The sequence below is a fragment of the Siphateles boraxobius genome, unplaced genomic scaffold (genome assembly GCF_051911475.1).
Source record: "Siphateles boraxobius isolate OS27281-9 unplaced genomic scaffold, OSU_SipBor_1 137, whole genome shotgun sequence".
In the NCBI taxonomy this organism is placed as follows: domain Eukaryota; kingdom Metazoa; phylum Chordata; class Actinopteri; order Cypriniformes; family Leuciscidae; genus Siphateles; species Siphateles boraxobius.
This window is the reverse complement of record NW_027508741.1, coordinates 1,244,370-1,271,820: the sequence shown is the minus strand read 5'-3', so window position 1 is coordinate 1,271,820 and position 27,451 is coordinate 1,244,370. Positions and strand designations below refer to the sequence as shown.

The 27,451-nt window shown below is 37.7% G+C and overlaps 1 protein-coding gene across 1 annotated transcript; it reads right to left on the bottom strand.

Annotated features, from left to right (window-relative positions):
• Positions 1-677: 677 nt before the first annotated feature.
• rad21a (RAD21 cohesin complex component a) lies at positions 678-25,291 on the bottom strand. Its single transcript, XM_077229968.1, has 14 exons — positions 25,149-25,291; positions 24,287-24,473; positions 24,073-24,202; positions 23,875-23,974; positions 18,907-19,013; positions 17,623-17,820; positions 13,835-13,960; positions 12,837-12,968; positions 11,801-12,024; positions 10,048-10,201; positions 7,867-8,012; positions 7,150-7,332; positions 6,484-6,564; positions 678-1,363 (listed from the first exon to the last, which is right to left on the bottom strand). The coding sequence occupies exons 2-14, from the start codon at positions 24,428-24,430 to the stop codon at positions 1,172-1,174; spliced, it is 1,917 nt and encodes a 638-aa protein (XP_077086083.1). The 5' UTR covers positions 24,431-24,473; positions 25,149-25,291; the 3' UTR covers positions 678-1,171.
• Between the last annotated feature and the right edge of the window lie 2,160 nt (positions 25,292-27,451).

Here is a 27,451-nt window from a genome sequence, read left to right as displayed (position 1 = left end):
ACTTCTTTCTTCTTTGTTTACATGTTTTCAATTAAAAAAATTAATTGTTGAATATTAATTATTGTTGAATATTAAATTAAATGTCCGAAACTAAGCAAGCCAAAAGTGAAAAGGGCGAGTTAAGTGGGCGATTCTCACTATTTCAACCTGAAATCAAAAGCAAAAATGGTGTATTTGGATATTACTCACGTAATAATTATGCAACTCAATGGCTCGATTCACAATGTACAAACAAGCACTAGATCACTGCACACAACTATTTTTTTAGTATGTAAAACATTGCATATCATGCAACAGTAAAAGTTTGAAACAGTAGTATGTTATAATGTCGTCAAACCTTATCACTGCAGTTATCATCAGTGGGTTTGTGTGTGTAATAAAAGTCGAATAATTAAGCAGAACATTGCATTGTGGGATATAGTACTCCACACAGCATGAACTGTTGTATGCGTAGTGTATATTAGGTTATCTGTAGATTCATAAAAAATTGACATTGTATTTGAAGATTAGAAGGTTACAGTCCCTTTAAAAAATGGCAAAAACACTGATATTGGGTTATTTTAACCATGAGACAAATTAAATCTTACGAGTCTTGCAATGGTCAACACACACACACACACACACACACACACACACACTAAAGAACCAGGTAAAATGAGAGGAACATAGGTGACTTCTTTTTTTCAATCCATATCAAAATTTAATCAAGTGCATAAAAATTCCAATTGTATTTAAGAGTTTAAGAAACCTTTAATAATCATAATTGCCATTAAAAGAGAGATACAAAACATTGAACTATTGTGTAATTAAATCCAAATGGGTTTCCAAAAATAAACCTTTGTCTCTCAACTGTGACATTATTAAAAAGTTAAAATGTACACATAACTAACTTACTACAAATGTAAAACTTATAAAGGAAAATAAAAACAGAACAATGGGGGTAAACAAGTAGTGAATCTGAAAGATCCCAACGGTCTTGTCAATATTGAGGTCCAGCATGTACTAAGCATTTAACACTTTACTTTGTGGATACAATGTTTTCATGATCTATAGGGTTTGACTCAAAAAATCTTTTTAAATTGGCCCCAAAGAAGAAAAACAGATACAAAAAGCAACAGTAGCAAAACAAAACTGTTAAATACAACTACTAAAAACAGAACAGATTATGCATCTATACAATGTGGAAGCGCGGGCCCGGCGCGGCGACGATGTCGCTGTAGGGCTCGCTCTGCGTCAGCTCGATCGCCTGCTGTTTCTTCAGCACCAGGAAGCTGTAAAACTTCGCCGCTGCCTGTTTCTTGTTGTTGTTTCGGCACAGCTCGAGGAGGCTGATGGACTGGGCTCCGGTTTTAGCCACCACACGCTGTCAAAGCACAGGAGAAAACGAGATGTTAACGTCTTTCTCGGGTCATGCGTGAACATCACGGCTGCCCTCGACTGAACATTTACAATAAGGTTGATGATAGGGCTGGGTAAAAATATCGATTCATCAATGCATTGCAATTATCTGTTTCTCAATTCAATATCGATTCATCAAATCCTATGAATCGATTCAGCGCACCGGCCAGTGGCGGCGCTGTGGGCAACACTCTAGTGAGAGCGTTCAGCGGTTACCAAAACCGCAAGATGGCGGACAGCAGCTGCACTCCGTTCAAGCCTGCACCGCCAACCAGGGACGTCGCTAGGCCTATTTTAGGGGGGCTGAAGTAGGGAAATTTCATATCACGATTATAGTGACCAAAATTATCGTGATTATCAGGGTTTTGTTAAAACAAGATGAAAGTGTTAAAAAAGAACTGATGCTCACACTGAAAACATTTCAACAAGTTTTATATTTGAGAATCTACAAACAACAAATAAAACGAGCAGCTCTGTGCACTTTCTAAAGCAAGATTCTATTCTGTGGCGTTTCCTTCCTTATAATCACCGTCGTCAATAGCAACGCATTATAACGCAGCGCACATACATAACCGACGCGCTCTCTCATTTCATTTAAATACAACGTGTCATCCTGCGTCTCCGTTTTTGATTGTATTGAAAATTAAATCAGGGTTGATTTATTGTTTACAGAGTTTGATAATATTGTTGTGATCATCTTGTCTGGACGAGTTTTGTAACGTACGCTGTAAAAAATGGATTTAACAGACAAGAATAGGCTAGAGACATTAATCTCTATTCAATTTTTCCCTGTAATTATGTGGTAAAAAGAATCAGTGTTATAAGTGTACAATGAATATACATTATTATCGCTTAAATGTCACTCTTCATAGTCTTGTTTGAACTTGTTCGTTCGTCTTTGGCTCAAAGCCACTTATTGCTGCGAACTTTTCTTAGCGGAAGCTTCAAGTTTATTTCAAGTGAGTGAGATACAATATTTCTACTCAAAACAACATTTTGTGCGCAATTATTTCCCAGACGTAGTTTTAGTATTGAGGTCAAAGTGAACTTGCCTTGCGTTCGCTACAACAGTGTGTGATGGTCACACAGGACGACTCGGCAGATTTGAAGTGTTTACCTCTATCACTGCGACTTTTTTGTGCATGTTCTGCCGACAGTGACCATCCTCGATTACGTTTCCCTTTTTTTTTGTAAATGGCAAAATATGACCACACCTCAGATTTGGTCGTCTTAAAAGGCTGAAAAATCTCCCGAACACGGTCACCGCCTTCCGCCACACCTTCTCGAAACAAAAACAAAAAAACATTGCTGCGCGCCTGCGTCAGACTGTTGCTGGCTGGACAGGATTTATAGTGAGTTATTAAAATCGCAATAATCAAACACGGTTTTAATGATAATTGAATTTTAAACGATATTACTAACCGTCAGTACATTTTATCGTGGTTTATAGTGAAACCGGTAATCGTCCCATCCCTAGGCTGAAGCTACCCCAGAATGTTCCTAACCCCTCTTAAATGATAATAAGAACAACAGTAAGTCTCCGGGAGTCTCCCGCATATTGATCGCGGCTCCCTGATGTACGCAAATTAGTTCAAATCTCCCGAAATCTAGAGCTCGCGAGCTCCAAACCGCGTAGCGCGCGCACGACAGAGCGCGAGAGTCCTTGCGTGTGTGTGCGAATGTGTGCGCGTGTGCCTCACGAAGCACATTTTTTATGAGTATGCACATTTTGTGCTTCAGTTTACATTTCTTTTATAACTTGAATGTATAGGAAGAAATATAATTTCTATTACAGTTACATGCACTTTAGAGGTGCTTAAATAAAGCACCTGTTTGTTACAGTTGTGGTTTGTATTCAACATGTACAATATTGTACAGTAGGGCTGCAACAACTAATCGATAAAATCGATTATAATCGATTATGAAAATCGTTGTCAACGAATGTCATTATCGATTAGTTGGTCTGCTTACGTCACGGGGAGCGTTTACTGGTACGCACACACACGCAAGGTCTCTCTCCCTCAGGCGCTCTGCCGAGCGCGCGCGCTACACGGTTTGGAGCAGTCTCTTCTGTCTCGCATGCGCGCTCTTGCTTGCGCGCTCTAGATTTCGGGAGTTTGAACTAATTCGCGGGCATCAGGGAGCCGCAATCAATATGCGGGAGACTCCCGGGACTTCCGGGATCTTGGGATGTCTGTATTTTGTCTCGAGCATCAGGTTGCGCAATCAGTTCGCTCGCAACGTAAGTGATGGATTAAAATAGCGCTACCGCAGAAATAGGTTAAATTAAAACGGTCTTTACAAAGTGAAGCATTAAATATAAAGGCAGTTAATAACAGCAGCAGTAAAATATTGTTTTTTAGTCACTGTACTCAGTGGTTTTCAGCGAATGCTTGTGCACTAATGCATAATTTCTCCTGTCCTTTACTCAAGCCTGTTAGCTTGCTGGGTAACGTTACCTCCATTCCGTTCTCTTTTATAGCATTTGTCTACTAAGTTTTAATTGTTTTTCAAACGCGATCTACTGCGGCTCTACATTCACACAATTGTTTTCAGTCTTTCTATATTTATTTAATCAATTTATCCTTATATTATATTCTTTTATATATTATATATATAATATATATTATATTCTTTATCCTTATATTCCTTATATATAATTAATTTTAAATAAAAATTAAATGAATTATATATTTTAGATGTTTTTAGTTTGTTTTTAGTTCAGATATTCACATCTGAACAACATGTCTGTGTAAATTTGTTTTAACAAAAATTGTGTTAAAACATAATATGTTGGATATCATTTTTTTAACAATAATCATGTTTGTCAACTTGCCATCAGCAATTATCATTAAAAACAATGCAAATATTGATATTAGTAAAACTCAATGTGTGGCTTTTGCACTTTTTAAAGTACACTTTTACACATAAATACCCTGATTTACGGTTTTATTTAGTTATAATAAAAAAAAAATCTAATTTAATTTCTATCCGATTAATCGATTAATCGGAAAAAAATAATCGTCCGATTAATCGATTATCAAAATAATCGTTAGTTGCAGCCCTATTGTACAGTTTGTTCTGCTAAATAAACCATGACAGGAAACATGCTGGGGTCAATTTGTTCTTAAACATTGGTAATACCGCACACATTATTTAAAATATACTCAGGTACTTAATTACTTGTGTATTTACTAATTATTGAATCGATATCGAAGCTGATAAATCAATATCAAATCAAAATCGAATTGTGAAATTCCTAACAATTCCCAGCCCTACTTGATGAGCAATACATATGTTACAGTGTTAGTCTTTAATACAAATCCAGCTGTTCATTGTTTGTTCACGGTGCATTAATGTTAACTGATACAACCTTTGATTTTAAATGACGTATTAATGTTGAAATTAATATTAACTACGATTAATAAATGCTGAAGTATTGTTCATGTTAACTAATGGACCTTCTAGTAAAGAGTTACCGATTTTTCTAGTCGACTATTAGTAGTTCATTTAAGCCATTAGTCGACTAATCGCACGTTTATTTTTAATAAGCCATAAATTATAATAATGCACTTTTAATCGCCTGTATAAAATACTCCTAATCACCACACAAATTCAAACATAAAGCTTAGTAATGTAATGATTGTGAATGTGTTGTGGGAAAAAACAGATTGAGACATTCGAGTAATTTTATTGTTAATGTTTTGGGATGCACAGATTAATTTGACATCTCCGCCTATATGCACGTTTCATTCAGAATTACATAATCTGAGAATACTAATCTATCGGGATCTTTTCATTCAAATGTAAAAATATCAAGCTTTCTATAGATATATTTCTCGTGTCTGTGAGGCAAGTATACGCTGAGTTTCGGTTCATTTATGTGATGCGCTACAAGTCAAGACCGAATTGACAGAAAGCGGCATTATATTACAAAAGCACAACGTTTTGTTGTTATTGTGGGTTTACAAAAAAATAAAAGTAGACACTTTACAGTTTGCATTACTCTTGACTTACAAATACTCCGTCATTTTCGGCCGGTATATCATGTAGTAAAAGCTTCTCCACACGAAAACTTGAATATGTGCCTAATAATAGCGCAATAATAATATTTATCTAAATTATACTTATGTTAAAACATTAAATATGGTAAGCCATATTTGAGGTTGATAAATGACAGGCGAATGTTTGCATTTCCTGCCGTTAACGATCTGTCACACAAACACTTCAGCAAAACATGATCAGCTCAAAGTGTCCGAATCATTTTTGGTCCCAAATTTGTATAAATGTTACTGGTAGTCGCTGTATGAAGAATTGTTGTGTATAATGTGTCACAGTTTACTTTATTTTGCTCTCCTCACTTACAGAAATCAACTATAGTGTCCTGCACACACTAGTGAAAAAAAAGTAAAAATTTTTAAATTATTTCCGGTTTCTGAATAATTTTTGGTTTGACTGTATTTCACACTGTTTTAAATTGAAATAATACTCTATAATATTTCTGTTTTTACCCGTTTTATTAAATATTGTTGAGCATAAGAAACTTCTTTCAGAAATATATAAAATCTAAATGTTACTGTACATGCAGAAAGCCACGCTGAGAAACACACACACTCACTCCTCTCCTGACACACACACACACTCACTCACTCCTCTCCTCACACACACACACTCACTCCTCTCCTCACACACACACACTCACTCCTCTCCTGACACACACACACACTCACTCACTCCTCTCCTCACACACACACACTCACTCCTCTCCTCACACACACACACTCACTCCTCTCATACACACACACACACTCCTCTCCTCACACACACACTCACTCCTCTCCTCACACACACACACTCACTCCTCTCATACACACACACACACTCCTCTCGTCACACACACACTCACTCCTCTCCTCACACACACACTCACTCCTCTCCTCACACACACACTCTCACTCCTCTCCTCACACACACACTCACTCCTCTCCTCACATACACACACACACACTCCTCTCCTCACACACACACACACACACTCCTCTCCTCACACACACACTCCTCTTCTCTCCACTATAGTATACAGACCTGAAGGCCGTGGAGCATCTGCTGCGTTCTCTTATTCCACCGTCTCTCCTCTTGGTCCTGGTCTCCTTGTCCCTCTTCGCCCTGTTGTTTAAAACAAATCAAACCATTATCAGTAACACCAATGTTGGAGCTACATGGTTAAAAGATCGCGATTCAAACATACGTGAGCTTATTCTGAAATGATAATGATTCAGCAGCCAACTCTACGTATAAGATCACGGTGAATCTGCTTTTCAAACACACAGTATCATTATTTCTGTTACAAAAATTCAGATTATCACAGAAGTACTGGGATATAAACATTAAAGTCTATGATTAAAATAAAGTAGATAACCTTTTGAAAGTAACTTGATGCTTCAGATAAACATTGTGTCTGTTACATTGTGACTTTTCAAAAATGTATGTCATTGAATCCTACATTCAAGAGATTCATTTAAAAAACGCTGATTCATCTTATATAAAAAACAAGTGAAGTCTTTATGAGCGAGTCATTGAATCATTAAAAGATGTATTAACGAATTCAATATTTCCTTAAATCGACTCCAGAAACTGCATTAACATTTTATCAGAACCTCTAGTAAACAACATATTTTATTTAGTCGTCTATTCAGAATCGTGAACTATTTCGAGAGATTTTCTTCCAGCTGTAAATGCCGAACGCCTCACCTCTTCGTCGCTGTCGTCCTTGTCCTTGTCCTTGCCCTTGTCGTCTAACAGGTCCAGTTCTGGCACCAGTGAAGAGAGGTTTGTGATGTCCTCAGGAGGAAGATCCACTTGGGGCATCTCGAGCTCATGGGAAAGGACCGACTGATCCACGGGCGGAAGCGTCTGATCCAACACTGCCATTTGCTGGAACCACAATTGTGCACTGTTAGGCTCGGCTTCAAAACATTTACTATCCCTTAGGTGCTCTTCGCTCATTTTTGACCGAAAATGTCAAATTTAAACTTCACTGGAATGGTACGAAACTTGGAAAAGGTTCTGGGACTTAAAAATAAATAAATCACGGACATGATTCAAAAAGGTTAAATGGTCCTGTACAAAAAATAGCTCTCGCGGTCAAAAATGAGCGCATTGGAAATGAATGGGAGGCGAATTTCATCTAGTGGAAACTTTCGGTACTGCAGCCAAACAAAATCTTTTACTTGAAATCTAATTTTTTGAGATAAAGCTCAAATTTTAAACACCTCGTTCAGATTTTATGGCTTTGATTTTCTTGCAGTTTTAGAACATATTTGTATATTATTATTATTATATAGTTTTGCTGTATATAAAAATTTCATATCATAACAAAAATAAACGCGGTATTCGGTATGAACCGGCATACCGCCCAGCACTAGATCAGCGCATCCCTAATCATCTGGTTGATTTAACGTAACTTACAGGCAACGCTGCTTCTTTCTCGAGCGACTTGCGCTTGATTCCCCGCTTGTTAGATGGAGGCGGCATCATGGACTCGTCAAGAGCGGTTCTGCTGCCCTCCATAGAGGACGCCTGGAGCAAACTGTGCTCCTCCATGATGGTCTGATCTGTAGGGCACAAAAAATGCTGTTAAATGACCACTACACTAATGTGTTAAAAGCCAGGGGTTTTCAATCTTACAGATGCTACTGAACCCCCAAATTCAGGGTTTGTACAGATACTGTGAAATGTAATTCCAGGACTTTTCAAGCACTACTTTTTTGGTTTACTACAGAGATCTCAATTATCAAACAATATATCTTTCAAATTCTAAAAAAGGTAAATAGATAAAAATAAAACGTACAAATAAAGTGAAGCTGATGCAATGACTGCTGTAACTTTAACCACTGAAAGGATACTATGACATCACTTTCCTTATTCAAACTCATTAGCATAGTATTAACATTGAATAAATGCATTTGTCCGTTTAAGGCTAATGTAGAAACATGTCGGCGCATTTCAGTGTGAGGTGTGTGTAGATATAAATGTTCATTATGTAAGGTCTTTATACATTTAGACTTTATATATTTAGCGATGGGTCATTCATGAACGGTCACGTGACAAATGAACGAAAGACTCGCAAGGTGAAGTAATTATTTATGGTCCCTGTAAACATTTTTGACTGCATTATAATGATTTCTTAATTCAGAATATGATCAAGATTGCGTAGGTGGATGTTTTGGGGGAATTTGGCTGTTAAAAGTATAACATTTAAAGTCCCTGTAAAGTCAAAATTAAGTATGTGTTCTGAGTTTGTCACACCACAAAAAAATGTGTTGTTAGCCACCCAGCCAAATTTGAATGCTTAAAAAAGACGCAAAGTAAATAAAATAAACTATCAAAATCTTGAAAAAATGAGCAATATTGGCACTAGTAGATAATCCCAGTTGTCTCTGACGAAAGTTTATAACTATCCTGTGTAAAATAATCATTAGAGGCGGTTGTTGGTGGTGATCCACACAATTAATCCACCTCTTCTTGATAAAATAGTTTTTCGGAAATTTAAATAAGGACACCCATCTGTTTTGTAAGTGATGGCATCCAGGTAATATATGCATTTCCGTGACAAAGGCATATCTAGCTAGCAAACTGTAGGCTGTAGCGACTAATAGTACAGACAGTAACTCGCGATTGAGCGGTGAACTGATGCAAATGTGTTCGTTATATTGTTAGCAGTGTGTCTACAGATATAAACAAGTTAAATTTACGACTTAAGACCTTTTTAATGCCACTTTGAATGAAATTTAAGACCAAACCTGTGATGGAAATACACATGGAATGATTAACCTAAGTAATTTAATATTAACTACTTGTTTATTGAACTAAAATCAATGTAACCTTTGCAATCGTGAGAATATTCAGCAAAATAGCTCCTGTCATGTGATGTTACTTAAACTCAACATTTGTAATTTTTACCTCAGTATGTTTCTTCTGAGTTTTTTTGTGTGTGCTGTTATGCTCATTTGTTTTGATTTCTCACTATAAAATCTCTCACAGAGACAGGCAGCGCGAGTCTCAACAGCGCTAACAGAAAATCATTATCATTATCAGTCGCCGTTTATGTAAAAAAATCAGAATAATTCTCGCAATTCGATGCTTCACTGGTTATTTGACGGACATTGGGTCAATTGAATCTGAATTTAAGTAATTTTAATTCCTTTTACTTTAATACTTTAAGGTACTTTAATACCTTTTTTAAGGCCTTTTATTAGGAAAACTATTTAAGACATTAAGACTTTTTAAGGACCCGCGGCCACCCTGTGTTGTTTTCTTATGAGTCACTCATAAGAAAAGCTGTTTAGCGGTCTAACTCCACAATTCGGTTCTTCACAGTTCAGTCTTTGTAATGTGTTTTAGCAATATATTTCTAACATTTATAATGTTTAGAATTGCCTTTACAGGGACTTTAAAGCCACGAAAAATAACAAATTGACTTGACAAATTGATTCATTTTGATGAACGAGATCGAACAAGAGACAGTAAAATGATTTTTTCTCCCCATCACTGATGATATTGCATGTCTGTCAACAGATCCTCCTAAATATTACACAATGCACATTTAAGCTACAGTAGCTGTGCTTGTGTAGCGACGCAAAAGCTTACCAATCACGTCACTCCTGTGACCCATTGGCTCCTCTCTGGGCACTTCTGGGTTCTCCAGCTCCTTCAGAAAGTCCTCGAGACTATCAGCTTCTCCTCCCTTCCTCCTCTTCCTCAGCTCATCAGGCACCAGTGGAGTCAAGCAGCGAGTGAACATCTACAACACACACATTTACTATGATTTCAGTCCTGAGCTTTAACACACTGATGTAAAAGGGATAGTTCACCCAAAAATGAATTGTCCTTGATGTATATAGCATTCTTCTTTCAGACGAATACAATCTTATAGTTATATTAAAAAAATGGCCTGGCTCTTCCAAGTTTTATAATAGCAGTTCTGTTTTGAAGTCCATCAGAGTGCATCTATCCATCATAAAAGCGCATCAATCCATTATAAAAGTGCATCAATCCATTATAAAAGTGAATCTATCCATCATAAAAGTACATCAATCCATCATAAAAGCGCATCTATCCATCATAAAAGTGCATCTATCCATTATAAAAGTGCATCAATACATTATAAAAGTGCATCTGTCCATCATAAAAGTACATCAATCCATCATAAAAGCGCATCTATCCATCATAAAAGTGCATCTATCCATTATAAAAGTGCATCAATACATTATAAAAGTGAATCTATCCATCATAAAAGTACATCAATCCATCATAAAAGCGCATCTATCCATCATAAAAGCGCATCTATCCATCATAAAAGCGCATCAATCCATTATAAAAGTGCATCAATCCATGATAAAAGTGCATCTGTCCATCATAAAAGTGCATCTATCCATCATAAAAGTACATCAATCCATTATAAAAGTGCATCAATCCATTATAAAAGTGAATCTATCCATCATAAAAGTGCATCAATCCATGATAAAAGTGCATCTATCAATCATAAAACTAAAGGGGGGGGGGGGGGGGGGAGTAATAAAGGCCTTCTGAAGCAAAGCCATGCATTTGTGTAAGGAAAATACCCATATTTAAAACTTTATGAAGTAAAATTCTAGCTTCCGTCCATTCAGTCTACTTGCGTATAAAGTGCAAATTGTGACGTCAAATGTAGCGTAGCATAAATATCAGCATTGCGTCGCACTACTAGCGTAAGTTGCACTTTAGACAAGTGGAATCCGTATGTTCATTATGTTTTTTAACCCCCCAGAGCAGTGTGGAGCACTTTTATGATTGATAGATGCAGATAGATGCACTTTTATGATGGACAGATGCACTTTTATGATGGATAGATGCACTTTTATGATGGATAGATGCACTTTTATGATGTATAGATGCACTTTTATGAAGGATAGATGCACTTTTATGATGGATAGATGCACTTTTATGAAGCATAGATGCACTTTTATGAAGAATAGATGCACTTTTATGAAGAATAGATGCACTTTTATGAAGCATAGATGCACTTTTATGAAGAATAGATGCACTTTTATGATAGATAGATGCACTTTTATGAAGAATAGATGCACTTTATTGATGGATAGATGCACTTTTATGATGGATAGATGGACTTTTATGATGGACAGATGCACTTTGATGGATTTAAAAACAGAAACAGCCATTCACTGCCATTATAAAGCTTGGAAGAGCCAGGACATTTTTTAATATAACTCTGATTGTATTCGTCTGAAAGAAGAATGTCAAATACACCTAGGATGGCTTCAGGGTGAGTACTGTAAATCATGTGCTAATTTTCATTTTTACGTGAACTATCCCTTAAAGAGACACAGGATCAACCCATCACCTTCAGCAGACGCCCGTTCCAGAGAGGTTGAGCCGGCAACGAGAAAAGCTTCTCTACGCCTCCAGTCTCCTTCCACATCATAAGCTTCTTAGTAGGAGGAGCCAAATCCAGCGTGGTGACGATATCGGAGTAATCGCTCAGCTGTGCCCGGATGGTCTTGCTGTCCAACTCCTTCAGGCTGTCGACGATGAGCTTCCTCTTTCTCTTAGCCTTGGTTTCTTTCACTGAGGACGCACCACAAGTGTTTTATTAAGTGATATTCAGGCACAAAATTTACAGTTAATATGTGACCCTGGATCACAAAACCAGTCATGGTTTTGCACGGCTATATATTTGTGGCAATAGCCAACAATACATTGCATGGGTCAAAATTATAGATTTTTTACTTTTATGCCAAAAATCATGAGGATATTAAGTAAAGATCATGTTCCATGAATATATTGTGTAAATTCCCTACCGCAAATACATAACAAAAATTATTTTGACTGGATGCAGCAAAATCACGAACATAAATGGACAACTTCAAAGGCGATTTTCTCAATGTTTAGATTTTTTTTGCACCCTCAGATTCCAGATTTTCAAATAGCTGTTTGTCAAATGTATCTTGGCCAAATATTAGCTTATTTATTCGGCTTTCAGAAGATAAAAAAAAAAAAAAATTGACCCTTGTGACTCGTTTTGTGGTCCAGGGTCACATATAAGGTTAGCTTTGTTTTTTTAAATAATTTCAAATTATTTTTTGGTAAAGTTTTAGCATTTTTAGTTTGAATTTTTAGCATTTTTAGGTTTTCTATGTGTACCGAAGCATTCCATTCATTCCTAAGGGGGTCAAATTGATCTGCGAGGATTTGTTCCTTTTTAACATTTCAACCAAAAAAATCCTCGAATCCATTACATTTTATTTTGTGTGTATTCGTGGTTCAAGTGCAACTAAAGTCCCATGAAAACTAAAACAATTTTTTTTAAAATGATTTCCTGGTTACAATGACCCCAGGGAATGATGAGGGTTAAATATGAATTTATCGTTCATTTTTACCAGTAATGTCGATGGGCTCAAGAGCGAAAGCTTCGTCTTCATTGGGCACCAGAGTGGTCTGTTCAGTCTGGTCTGTGGTGTTGGGAAGAGGCTCGACTGGTCCAGACTCTGGACTGTCAGGACCGCCAGGAGCTGAAATAATGCAAAAGTGTCATGAGGGTCAATGGCATTACGTTCATACATATAATTAAAAAGTGCATATCCTACAGATATTGACTTGACATTTGAAACAAGAAATTTCACATCACAGAAAGGATCCCTGTAAACCCTCATGATTGGGTAAGTTTTGCATTTTTTAAATATAAAAAAAAAAATTGGCATGGCAAGATTTAAGTTTTCCAATAGTAATCCCAAGTAATAGTTGCAAATATTGGTTGACACTTTATATTACATCTTACTAAAGTAACAACAGTAAATTATGCATAATTACTAAATCAATCCTTAACCCTAACCCTATACTAAATGCATTTTATTAATTACAATTTCTCAGTATTTAATTGTACAACCTCAGAGTAAAATGTATTTGAAAATTTAGGATCAAGTCAAAAACTTGAGTTCAAAAACTTTTTCCAGAATAAATAAAATATTTTTTAAAAAATCCTTTATAAATTTCTGGGGAAATTGATTAAGTGGCAGGGAAAATTCAAATTGTAAAAAATAGGTTCTACATCTTCCACAATTGTTAGCTATTTTATTCACCTAATTTTTAAAGTAAGAACAACACAGCCATTTGTAACTTGAATGCGTCTCATCTGCTTCCAGATATTTTAACTGTACAAAAACTATCCGTTATGTTTCTTGATATTGCAAACCGTTATCGTAATTAAACACTGGTTTGTAGCACTAATTGTTTTACCATTCTGTGCATTATGTTATTCTACCAGTCATTTAATACAGCAGCTAATGAATCGGAAGTTAACACATTCACATAAAACAGCTTGCAAAATAAGTTGAATAGATTCACTCAAGAGGCGAGAATGTTTCTAGGATCTACTCACGAGAGAAATTATCAAAGTCGTCTTCATCATCGCCGTGGTCTTGAGGCATCACACTTTCAACCATGCTGATAACTGGAGGATCGTCAAATATACCACCGCCATCGTCATTGCTCAGAATCTTATCCACTGAAATAAACAAAAACACAGTTCAGCATCACGTATCATCACAAGAGCATCTCAGGTAAGGGTGGGAAACTTTTGGTATCCCACGATTCGATTCATATCGATTGTTGGTCACGATTTGAATCAAATTGATTGTTGATCACGATTCGATTCAAATTGATTGTTGATCACGATTCGATTAGATTGTTGATCACGATTCGATTAGATTGTTGATCACGATTCGATTCGAATAGATTGTTGGTCACGATTAGATTAAAATCGGTTCTTGTTCACGATTCGATTCAATTTATTTAATTTTTTTACAAAACAGCAATGTTGTTTAAAGCAGAACTAAGTAACTTTTTTACCTTAACCGAACAGCTTTGGAGTCATTGTAATGTTTATATTACTGATTTCGTGTTGAATGGTGGTCGTCTCGCACTCCCCCAGTGCCTGTGAGCCGCAAAACCACCCTTGCAACTTTGGGCCGGCCGGCCTCAGTGTTAGGAAGTATCGTGTGATATCAGGTCTCGCGAGGTAGCGAATTGTAGGGCTGGTACGGTTACCGCATTACCGCGGTCACGTGACTCCAAACACGGGTCTGAGCTCGTCACCGTCATCACCGCAAAAAAACAACAAAAAAAAAACTTTGGCCTGCACATGTGTGCACGTTGTGTATAATGACATGGATTCATTGATTCTAATGACATGGATTATGTCTAATGATATTGTGGCTTACATGGATTCAAGGTTTTCTAAACAAAACTTATCATCAAAAGATGGAGCATATCCGACCTTTCGCGAGTTGTGGAGCGCACAATATGTAAATAGCCTATAACGCACATCGGCAAACCTGACCTTACCTGACTAGGCTACTGTAGACTAAAATGTTATCATTTCGTTTTGAATTTTGTTTAAAAGTAGACATTTAGGCCTAGCCTACGCAGATTTTCGGTTCATTTATGAGACGAGGTCCAGTTCACGCGCAAGAGATCGCACCGGCGCTTCCACGTCCTCCTGATTATATGTCTGCTATTTGCTTCTTATTTCTTAATTCCAGGCAATTAGTTAATGAAACAGTGATTAAAATTAAGGTACAATTTATACAAAACGAAATTTAATTTAAAGAAAGGCTTTCTACAAAACAAAGCTTAATAAAGTGGTCAAATTCGTGTCTGACCCATCTTATGATCCTATCTTACTCATGCTGTTCACTCTTCATATAATCGACATAGATTAAATAAAAAATAACACTAGATTATGTAAACATAAATATGGAGTATAATATTTGTAATTAAGACATGTGCAAATAAGTGTTCTTTAATTTCCAATGTGAACATCATAATGTATTCTCCTGAAAATGATGAATTCAAGGCGAATCTATCTGAGAATATTCTTAAATAAGGAAATCTATTCAGTGATTGGTTCATGCCAAATTACTGCTTGATGAAAATTTGACTTTCAAATTGTGCTCGTTTTTTTCGGATGTAGGTGACAATATTTAAAGTCTGTCAAGCAAAAACGACTTCTGGTGCGTGCGCGAAAGTCTGTCATGGGGTGGTTGTATTTAAAGCATACCGCGGGAAAATCTTGCTTTTCAACCGCGGTTAGAAAAAATCCATACCGCCCCAGCCCTAGCGAATTGCTTTACGGCACTGCACGCGTACCAGCCCCCATCCAGGATACGGCTAGCTATAAGAACAACATTCGTCCCATGGCAAAGCTGGCATATAAGAAGCAGAAAGCTAGAAAAGCATTGTCGGAGGAACGGAGAAAGAGGAAATGGCAGACTGACCGAGGGAGGAGTCAGACACGAGTAAACATCGGACCTGCGTTTTCAGAATGGCGGAAAAAAAAACGAAGAAAGCGCGCGCGGTCGGAAGAGTCTAGAAAAAGGTAACGAGAATCTGACAGCACGAGGAACCGGACAAGAGTCCCACTCGCTCAGGCTTTCACTGTTAAAGTTGATTCCTGCGATTATCATGAGAACAGTTGTCAGTATCTCACACAATTATCAGGACATAAATAAGCCTACATGTTGTAAATAGTGTAAATGAGCGCAATTTGCAAACTATTATGATAAATTGCAATAATCATGTCTAACAACATCATAACGGACATTGTTACGAAATCAGGGCTCTCAAGTGTCACGCATTGAGCGTGACAGTCACTCATTTCGGTCTTTTGTCACGCTCTCCCGCCACACATTGTATTTCTCACGCTGAAAAACTATTTGTAATATTTAATATGCCAAAACTCTGGCCGCGCCGCTCTCACTGTGGAACCGGCAGGAATCAAGCGCGAGACGCTCTGGTGTTGTTCGTCGAGCTACACAATAGCCAATCAGAAAATAGCACTATTGTATCTGGGTAAGATTTAACGCAGCAACCAATGACAAACATGTATCTGTCGGCTGGATGCACTCTTGCCTGCCCTCAAAACTTGAGAGCCCTGCGAAATAATGCGACGTACATGATACACTTTATTGGTGTCATCTGGCATTTAGGCTCAGGTAAGCCTAACGCGGTAAGCTACTTTATTATTATAAAGTGCAGAGGCCATGAGTGGAGAGACGCTCTGCGTGAGTGGTGTTTACGACAGTAACTTTAAATACAAGTACTCAACAACGACTCTAGGGGGCGCAAACAGAAATCCTGCATAGTGCCGCTTTAACATAAAATACTTAGTCTATCCTTTCCAAACGGTTGAAGACAATGCTTTTTTTATCTTTTTTTTTTTTGCAGAATATACATAATTTAAATTCGATATGTTCATAGTTACTTGTTACTTTTCTTATTTGACTGCGGGAGACAGTTTAAAAGGTCTATAAGGAAAAAAAATTCCACTGAATTAAACGTGAACCATGAAATTTATTTACTTTTTCTTCCCATTTAGTCAACCCAATATTATAAAACAAATGCCCTTTAAGCTGATTATAATCATTACACACAGTCTTCTATAATAAGGCAAGGCAGGCAATTTTATTTTAGCATTAAAAATAGGAACAAAGAAGCAAATTACAAACAATAGGACAAATACATTAGAACAAATTTACAAATAAAATAAACTAAGTTTTCAGGTACAGTAGCATATGTTTATTTAACATGTAGTTTAAGAAATAGGCCCTACTACAGAAATTAAATGGTAACACTTTGTAATAAGGTTCATTAGTTAATGTATTAACTAACATGAACTAACAATGAGCAATACATTCATTACAGTATTTATTAATGTTTGTTAATATTAGTTAATAAAAATACAGCTGTTTGTTGTTTTTTCATGTTAGTTCACAGTACATTAATGTTAACAAATGCAACCTTTGATTTTAATAACGTATTAGTAAAAGTTGAAATTAATATTAACTAAGATTAATAAATGCCAGTGTTGTTCATTTTTAGTTTCATGTTAATTAAATAAGGTAGTTAACATGTTAACTAATGAACCTTATTGTAAAGTGTTACCAATTGAATAATCAAAATGTAAAAATAAAACGCTGTATAATCGTCTGTGTTATTGTGATTAACGTCAATAACTTTAAGTTAAAGTTAAAGAAGTGTAAAGCTTTAGAAAATCGGTTTTTGAAATTTGTGAATCGATACAAATCGGTAAAAGATAGAATCGCGACTCATACATTAATGGATTTTTTCCTGTACCTCTAATCACAGGTCAAATCATCATGAACTTACTCAGAATTCCCCCGTCGGTGTTCTCCAGGTTGTTGTCCCCGAAGTCGTCGTAGTCGAGGGTTGTGGGTTTGTCGGGGAGGTGAGCGGGTCCAGGCTCTGCTTCCAGGAGCAGGTTCGAGGCAGAAGATCCATGGATGATGTCCACCTCAAAAGCATTCTCCTCCCTCATCATCTCACGATCATCCATGCCAAAGTCCCCTGGAGAGACATTACAAGTTATGCAGTACATGGACATCACGGCTTATCTCACTCACTTACAGTAGTCAACGTCTGAAGTGGATCAAAACCTTTTATCAAAGCATTCGTCAAATTCTCATATTAGGACAACTTGTATTAACTTTTTTGATCCAATTCAAATGTTAATTACTGTAGTATAAATATTATTATTAGCTTAGGGATGTCACGATACCAAAATTCTAGTAGTTGGTACCAATACCATTCAAATTTTACGGTTCTCGGTACCACAGCAAAATCTGTTGTAACCATTTTATTTAACCATTAATATTAAATTAAATGCAATTACTTTATTATTTATGATGGTTATCATAAGTACATAATACAGAAGCACTGAAGGCTACATGCCGTATAAAAGTTAACATTGCTTATAAAAAGATCAAGTGAAAAATAAATCAACCTTCTAGGGGTGTAACGATACCTTCATGTCACGATTCGATACCTATCACGAAACTGAACTCACAATACAATATTATTGCGATACTCCAAGACAGGTTAACAAAAAAAATGCTGTTGATTAAAGTGCTAAAATGTGTGTAAATGAATAGACTTGGTGCTGGAAACCCAAAGCACAGGACAATAGAGACACCAGAATAAAAATATTCATGATTCTGAAGCTGAAAATACAGATTTATATTAGATGAATCTTCTTGCACTGACTAGATGCATTTAAAATAATGTAGGCCACTTTTTATTGATAACATAAGACATGTGGCTTTATCAGGACCCATTGCATAATTATACATTATATTCAACATTATATAGTAGTTTAATGTAGTACTAACACTAAACTTCTCAGTTCACATACAGTAAAAAAAATTTGTATTGCGATATATTGTGACAAAATATATTGTTACACCCCTACAACCTTCTATGCACACATTTATTATTACTAGTAGTATTTTTATTACATTAAGACCGACGTAGCTAAATCTACTGTACAACAGTGGGCGTATATAATTATTTCAGTCAGTTTCAAAATTTCAGTACCGACTTGGTACCGAAGTACCGGTACTTTTGACAACACTAAAACAGCTTGTGAGTTTTTACCAAAGTCATTGTCGGTCATGAGGCTGATGTTTCCGACTTCCTCCCTCATGGTGATCTCCTCAACACGACTCTGGTTCAGGGTGAACTGCTGTGCCACATCTATATCACTGAAACACACATGCATCATTTATAAATCACAGATGCAAAAAAATTCACATTCAGGTAGGGGTGAGATCGATTCTTAGATGCATCGTGATGCGGACGATTCTGAATCGACTCACAAATGTCAAAAATCAATTTTCTAAATGTTAATTGATAAAGTCGACGGAACGTAAAAGGTGTCTGGACAGTCTGTGGCGTGCAGAAAACCCGACTAGCGTAACTTTGGCTTCTATGAAGTTGAAAGGAAAAGGGACCTGGACAAGAGCCACACTTTCTGCAAGTACGGCTCCAGATGGGCGACCGCCACGTTGACCAATTAATAAGAGTTGCAACTTCTTGTTACATGCGAGAAACATTAAAGTGGAACCTGGCAAACTATTTCAGCTTAATAAAACCGTTTAGAAATCATTTGGATGGTTTAATAACCTGTTCTGGTGAGAATGGTGACTTTCCCAGCTCCCCCCAGCGTTCCCAGGCGAAAAACCAACCTTGCAACATGGAGACTAACGTCCCGGTAAGTTGGACATAGGAAGTCTCGTGAGAAGCGAGAACGAGCGAGAAACACAAACTGCTTTACGGTAATTCGACATAAACACACACGCCGCCCTCAATGTGTGTGATGTATTACTCACCTCGGTAGACACACTCCACACGATAAAGTTGGCCGGCTCCGATAATAACAAATGCACATGAGCAGCGGTAGAAAGGGGGAGGAGGGGCCGCAAGTGAGTTTTTTTTATGACAGTGTTGTGAAATATACGCCTCGCAGCTGCAGGGGCGCTCACTGACAAAACATGCGACAACAAAAGTGAAAATCAAAGAAATTGCTAGAGTTGCCGAGTTCCCCTTTAAACGGCAAACGAAACCGTGCTATTCGTTTGAAACGTTCGCACAGCGTGAGCTCAGAACAGGTTTACTTGTAGGCCGATCTCTAACACGCGATACACTTATTACACAGCGCTGGGAGATCCAGCGTTTGAATTCACTGCAGAATAGGGGTGGGCGATATAGCCTCAAAATTATATCACGATATTTCAAGAATATTTGCGATAATGATATTTATGACGATATAGACATTTTTTTTGTTGTTGTTGAACATTTTCTTATTATGTTTATCTCGCCTAAATGTTTGCTCACTCATTGCGTTTTTACAATGTGGTAATTTTGTTGTTAAGAGTTTACACAACACAAGGAAGCTTGTTTCAATCTTTGAATTAAATGTTAAATGTGTGTAGGTCTAACACCAGTATTCAGAAATACTACAGAAACATAAAGTAATCAAATGTAAAATAACACAGTAGTTTAGTTCTGTTTCCTGATTAAATTAAATACATAGGCTAATAATTCTCAGTCATTACAATTAAAGCTATCTTTTGTTGTTTTGACGACAACATTAATGACAGACGCATAGCCTATGGCTGCTGTCACTTTTACAGCTAGTGCACGGAGCCATTGCTGTTTTCATTATACTGTCTGTCACACTGTCACATGCGTTTTATACATAACCGACTGTGTTTATGAGTACACTTACCAAGACCGGAAGTTTTACACAATTTTGCATTTTTCCCCCCATTAAAATGATCAATATAATCCGCGAAAAATAACTTTAGTTTCTCGCGAGCTGTAGGCTACTCTATGTATGCCCGCAGTGCAACTCTCTCAGAGAGTGCGCGAGTAGCTAACTGGATAGTTTAAAACCGTTTGAATGTTTAAACTGATAAGAATTAAGAAGACTTGAAAATTATAAACTTTAGTTACGATGCACTGATGGGCCGATTGTGCAAGAGACCATTCAGTCATGTCCCGACTCCTAAACGCGCGCGAGAGAAGACGCGCGTCGGCAGCCCCGCTGAACACTCAAGCTGTTTGTGAAATTGCTGAATCGTCATCGGAGGCTGATAGGCTGCTCTCGCGCTCAGACAGGTGTTGTTGTTGTGCGTGCTAGGGAACGTAAATGCGCCATACGTCATTGCGTTGCTATATCATTGATATCGCGATATGACACTTTTTTTATCATGTAAAAATGTATACCGGTATTATCGTGGACGGTATGATATGGCACACCCCTACTGCAGAATTAATAACATCGCTGACGAGGAAACCAGGACAACCTTAAGAGCTTCCACCCAAATCAGAAAAGGCAAAGTGAAGTAACTATCGCAACACTTATTGTCAACTCACTTCCTTTTGTTTATAATTAATAAAATATGTTGAAGTAGCCTAATTTCATTATGGATCATTACAAATAGTGGTCGACCGATATGGGTTTTTTGATGGCCGATACCGATATCTTAGAGAGCAGGGTGGCCGATATATATATATATATTAGGGCTGTCAGTTAAACGCGTTATTAACGGCGTTAACGCAAACCCATTTTAACGGCGTTAATTTTTTTATCGCGCGATTAACGGTCTTTTTGGCCTAGCAAACTTTGTAGTTTTTTTTTCACATGCTTTTGCAATAGGACGCGGCATGGACGTTTTGAAAGCGCAAGCGGATCTAGCTAGACTTGAAACAAAACAACAGGCACGCCGCACACACTTGTTTGGGCTTGCGAGCCGGATGCGCGAGCGCGAATCTCTCTGCTCGCGCGTGGAATATAATGTGCCGAGCACGAATCTCTCTGCTCGAGTCGCGCGCTCTCAGATACGCTGCTCTTGGTAGAATTTTCTCTGGGCTCGCTCAGACAATATGTGCCTGCACTTAAAACGTGTTCAGTGCAATCGCGAATCTCTCCTCTTCCCCAGCTAACAATTTTAGGTTATAAGAACGTTTTCATAACGTTCCCATTAAGTTATAAAAACGTTATTTCTGAATTTTATAGGAACGTTCAAAACGTCCAGTTTTGAGTGGATGACGAGCGCGAGACACCGAAATGGATGCCAATAAGATTCTGAATGGAACGTTTACTTTTAAAAAGTTGCCAAATGGTTCCATTGACGAGACCAAAGTGATCTGTGTGTTTTGTCGTTGTGAACTGAGCTATCATCATCGCAGCACGTCCAGTCTGAAATACCACTTGATGATGGCCAAACACACACACACACACACACACACACACACACACACACAGCTGATGCGAATTCTCCGCCCCCTCGTCAATATCAGGACCTCGTCAGTATTTCTTTCACCCTTTTATTGATGGACAGTGTTACATTGTGTGAGAGATTATTTGCTCCAAGTAAGAATGTTTTAGTGTGAAATTGAACACAATATATGCCAATGTTGTTTTCAATAAAAAACATTTGCACAAAGCAAGCCGATCCACTTTTCCATGTTGATAAGAGCATTAAAATGAGAAAAAATAATGGGACAAAAAGAAATCAAGAGACATTTAGAATAGATAAAAATGTGCGATTAAATGCGATTAATCGCGAGTTAACTATGACATTAATGCGATTAATCGCGATTAAATATTTTAATCGTTTGACAGCACTAATATATATATATATATATATATATATATATATATATATATATATACACTTTATATTTATATAAATCAATATTAAATAAATGTGATAAATTTAATACATATTTAAAAATCTTTAAAATAAACATGCTTAGGCCCTATACTAGATGGCAACTTCTTGAATCTGCAATCCTATTACAGAATTTTTCACAAATAAAGTAATTGTTTGAAAATATATATGAATATGTGAATAAAAAGGAAGTGAACACTGTAACAGGGCACTCAGTAATCTGGTAATTAATCTGTAATCACTGATAATCATATTTTTTCAAATAAAGACTTTTTTTTACTTTGACTTTTGACAAGACAACGCTAATTTTACATACAGCATACAGTGAAAACGACATGAATATGACACAGTGGGCAACTGGATATAGCACAGCATATTTTAAAAAGAAGGATTTAAAGTTTCTCGCGTCTCCTGTGAAGCTGATCTTCTGTTCGCATTCACTCACTTCACACGGACCGTCACTCGCAGGAACACGTTTATGCAGGCTACAAATGCACACGTCAAGATATCACAGCTGGATTTGATTAAATCTGCAAGGTTTGTGAAATTAAATGTTTATTAGATATTCAGAGATTTGTTTAAATGATGTAGATGTGCATTTGCTGAATGTTGACGGTAAATGAGAAAGTATTTTAGGCTGATTGTTTGCCTTTTCGGTTACAAATAATATAAAAGCAAACGTATTACTTTATCGCATACCATTTACTTTCTTTGACCAGTTCTGTAGCCACCGGTTCTGTCTAACAAAGTATTAGATCTGACTGACAAAGATCGTAAACGAATGAAGACGGAGAATGTGAGTGAGCGCTGTGTGATCAGGCGCTGCCGTTCTCTTCTCAGGTGCTGGTGTTCTCAGCGCCGCCCGGCAAAATAAAAGTCCGTAGCGCCGTCAAAATAAAAGTCCCGCTTCCAACACATCAGCCAATCAGAAAAACGTATCGGCCGATGCCGATATTTAAAAAAAAGCCAAATATCGGCCGATATATCGGTCGGCCACTAATTACAAATACTTTACTTTAAAATTATATATCGCTACACGTGTAGCACAGACAACGGCGCGTGAGTCTTCTTGTGCTTGCATGTTTTAAAGTCATATTGAAATGCCCACAAAGGAATCGATATGAGAAATCTAATTTTTTATTTTATAAAAAGTATCCAGTTCCTGACCTAAAGTATTTGATTGCAGAATTGGAATCGATTTTCGATTCTCACCCCTATTTATCGCAGACGTATAATAGATAATTATAAAAAAATAATCCAGGACCTTTGTGTAGTTTTATATCAAGCAAAATGATCACAATTACAATGAAAATGACCCATACACTGTCTTAGTCTTAATCTAGACTGAATATGAAAAATGTAAACAAAAATAAGCGTGTCTTACTCCAGATCAGGAAGAGGCTGATCAAAATCGTGGAACTCCTCTGGTAAAGTGATGGCATTATACGCAGCCTCACGGTTGTCCTCTGGAAGATCAACGACACCTGGCAACACACAATGCATTCCAGTAAATATTACCAGGCAAACCCAGGTGGCTCTGAAATTAATGCTTTTACTGTTACAGGGTTTTTAGATTCAGTACCTGGGCGGAAAGCCATTTTGATCTTGATAAACGCTTCATTACAATCAGCCAGAAGATATTTGGCTTTTCTGTGGTAGATCCTCACCACGCCCAGGAGAAGATGGCCAGATGTACGCAGAGCCATTTTCACCTATTTAGTAGAGTAGAAAAAACAGAATTAGCATATGCATGAACACACACCATTCAAAAGCAAACAAGCAGCAGAAAGACGCACCTTTGGTGAGATGATGCTTTCCACGCTGCTTTCCAGATTGCATTCAAAGACGTGCGCTTTGGTCAGTTTTTTGTCCCAATGGGCCGCCAGCCAGATCTTGGCCAGCGGCCCACGTTTACTGAGGACGAAGTGGGCGTAAAACATTGCCCTGGTGTCTGGTCAATCCTCTGAGACCTCTCTGCTACACCTGGAGGATAAACCAGAGGATTCAATCAAAATTAGGACTACAATAAAGTTTCATGCACTTGAACATGCCACAAATGTTATCTAACGGCAACTCACTAGGGCTTGAGACACCGTATATCTAAAACATGCATACGTCAAATCTTACGCAATCAATCACAAACACATCTTTGGATTTACTGTATTGCATGCTTAGCCTACATTGCCCGCCTTTACACCAACATTAAAACATGACGAAATCTAGATAAAACACAATTCCGCGGCTCCAAAACGCCACATAATCCAATGCAAAGTTTTTAAAAAGATTTAATGCACGCAAAATATGACAAAAAATGCATTTATTAACGAAGCAAAACAATTGCGTTAATTTCCACACAAGCGTTTGGCTAAGTTGTTGCTTAGCAAGCTGAGTTAGTTAGCTTTAAAATAACCAATGCTTATATCACATATACATTATACATGCTTATCAATAATTTTTCTTTGTCACATATAACGCCTAAAAGTTATAACGGATTTATATTTTAATACAGCTTGCACAGCCAGGTTATTTCAAGCTATCGTTAGCAATTAGCATTAGCCAACTGTTGATTAGCAACGGCGTCAAATTTAATTCTCCTGCTCGTAAATTAGACTTCACACGCACATTAATCCGCAATAATACACATTTTCCATAACGTACCATTCAAAATATCTTATCCGTGTCGATTGCGGCCAGGCTTTTCTCTCCCCTCCCGCGGAGAGAAGTTAGCAAGCGCTTCCTCTCATTGAATCCGACCAAGATGGCGCGCGCTCTCGGCGGGATGTTTACAGTCAAAATTTGGTGGAGGGAGGAGCTTGGTCAGTGATTGACAAGTCATGGCTGTATTGGAAGCTGCCGGTAGGCGGGGATTGGCTGGTGATTGACAGGAAGAGGGTGCAGTGGAAGCTCTTGGTGGGCGGGGCTTAGCTGGTGATTGACAGGAGGCGGGTGCAGTGGAAGCTACCGGTCGGCGAGGCTTGGCTGGTGATTGACAGGAAGCGGCTGCAGTGGAAGCTGCCGGTGGGCGGGGCTTGGCTGGTGATTGACAGGAGGCGGGTTCAGTGGAAGCTGCCGATGGGCGAGGCTTGGCTGGTGATTGACAGGTCGTGGCGATCGTGTGCGGTTGGCAGAGGGCGGTGTTGTGTTACTAAACGAACAATGAGCTACAGGAAGTCGAATGAATATACACTTCGTATATGTAGACTGTAATGCAATGCTGTTCTTTTGAACTTTCTATTCATCAAAGAATCCTGAAATAAAAATGTAAATAACTGTTTTCAACATTGATAATAATGAGAAATGTTTCTTGAGCATCAAATTTCTGAAGGATCAAGTGACACTGAAGACTGGAGTAATGATGCTGAAAATTCAGCTTTGATCACAGGAATAAATTACACTTTACTATATATTCACATAGAAAACAGCTGTTTTACATTGTAATAATATTTCACAATATTACTGTTTTTTGATTTATCAAACAAATGCAGCCTTGGTGAGCAGAAGAGACTTCTTTTAAAAACATTGAAAATCTACCGATCCAAAACTTTTGACTGGTAGTGTAGCCTATGGTGAAACTCAATAGCAAAAAATATTCCTACAATCCTCTCTCTTATAAACAAGCAATAGAAAAATGAAAAATATACATCATTAGTATTCTCTCATCATCAACATCTAAACATGACCCTCAAACTATATTTCGCCTGATGGATGTGCAGTTGAGAATAATATATTTCACCTCTTGCCTGTGTTTTGCTGCAGGCTTTGATTGGCTTCTGTTAAGGAGTTGATTCAGTTACCAAAGGCTAGTCATTAAAGGCCGAGTCTCTTTCACGGCGTTAAGTTGATTTAAATTACGAGGTCGTTCGCTGGAGACCCGAAGCCATTCTCTGCCATTGATCTTCTGCGCCTCCGATGCCGAGACTAAATGAATTTAGACCTCACTGAGTCACGATGGAATTTTTAGACGACACATTTTTAGATTTCATTTCACCGTGGAAGGCATTGTGTCACATTAGAAATGCAATGCTTTAGTGAAACGATGTAAATTGGCACAGTCATAAACGTACATTTGTGTGTGCCTTGAGGCTTGGAACTCCATATAAGAATGTGAGCTTACTGTTTTCTAGTTTCATGCATTGATGCATCATCACTTGATGCAAGTATGCATTGCATTGCAATGTGCTTTTTTGTATCATGTTCATCTTTCTTTAGTGTGTTTAATGTGCTTTTTGAGCATGAAAAAGCTCTGCAAACTCTATATCAGAATCAGTTTGAACTCCCTGAAACGCCTCCATTGTATCTTGAGTTTCTCCCGGGAACGAACACGTCACAATATTCCTCATTATAATAATTCATACGCAGAATAAAGGGGCGGGGCCTGGTTGAGTTAGTTAGTAGTGTGTTAAACTGGCGGTTATGGTAAGGGGCGGGACATTTCCCAAACACATTCGAAGCGCTCGACCAATCACAACACACTGATCCAGCCAACCAATCAGAGCACAGTGTGCTTTTCAGAAGGCGGGGCTTCATAGAGACAGGAAGTAAACAGAGCGTTACTGACAGACTGGGAAGAGAGGAGCCGCAACAATGGAGAATATGAGGAAAATAATCAACATTCAAGCAGGAAAACCTGTTCTAGAGCCTGAAATCAGGATATTGAAAGTCTGACCAAGAAGGCCGCAGTGTGAAGTGACTTGCCTATAAAAGGGCCTTTGGAGTGTCTCAGAGTTAACAAAACCCTCGGGTCGGCAGGTTGAATCCTCTAACGTCTGTTTGGCATGGTAATGAGAGAAGGTGATGGCATTGCTTAGCATATCAGACACAGTTTGTATTCATAGGGAACAGCTCTGAGAAATGGGACTAATCAAAATGTGCAAATTAAACCTCCCAGTAAATTGATTCCTTTTATCCAATTGAAATTCCACACATGCTCAGGTTCAATTGAAAAATGTGCAAGACACCTA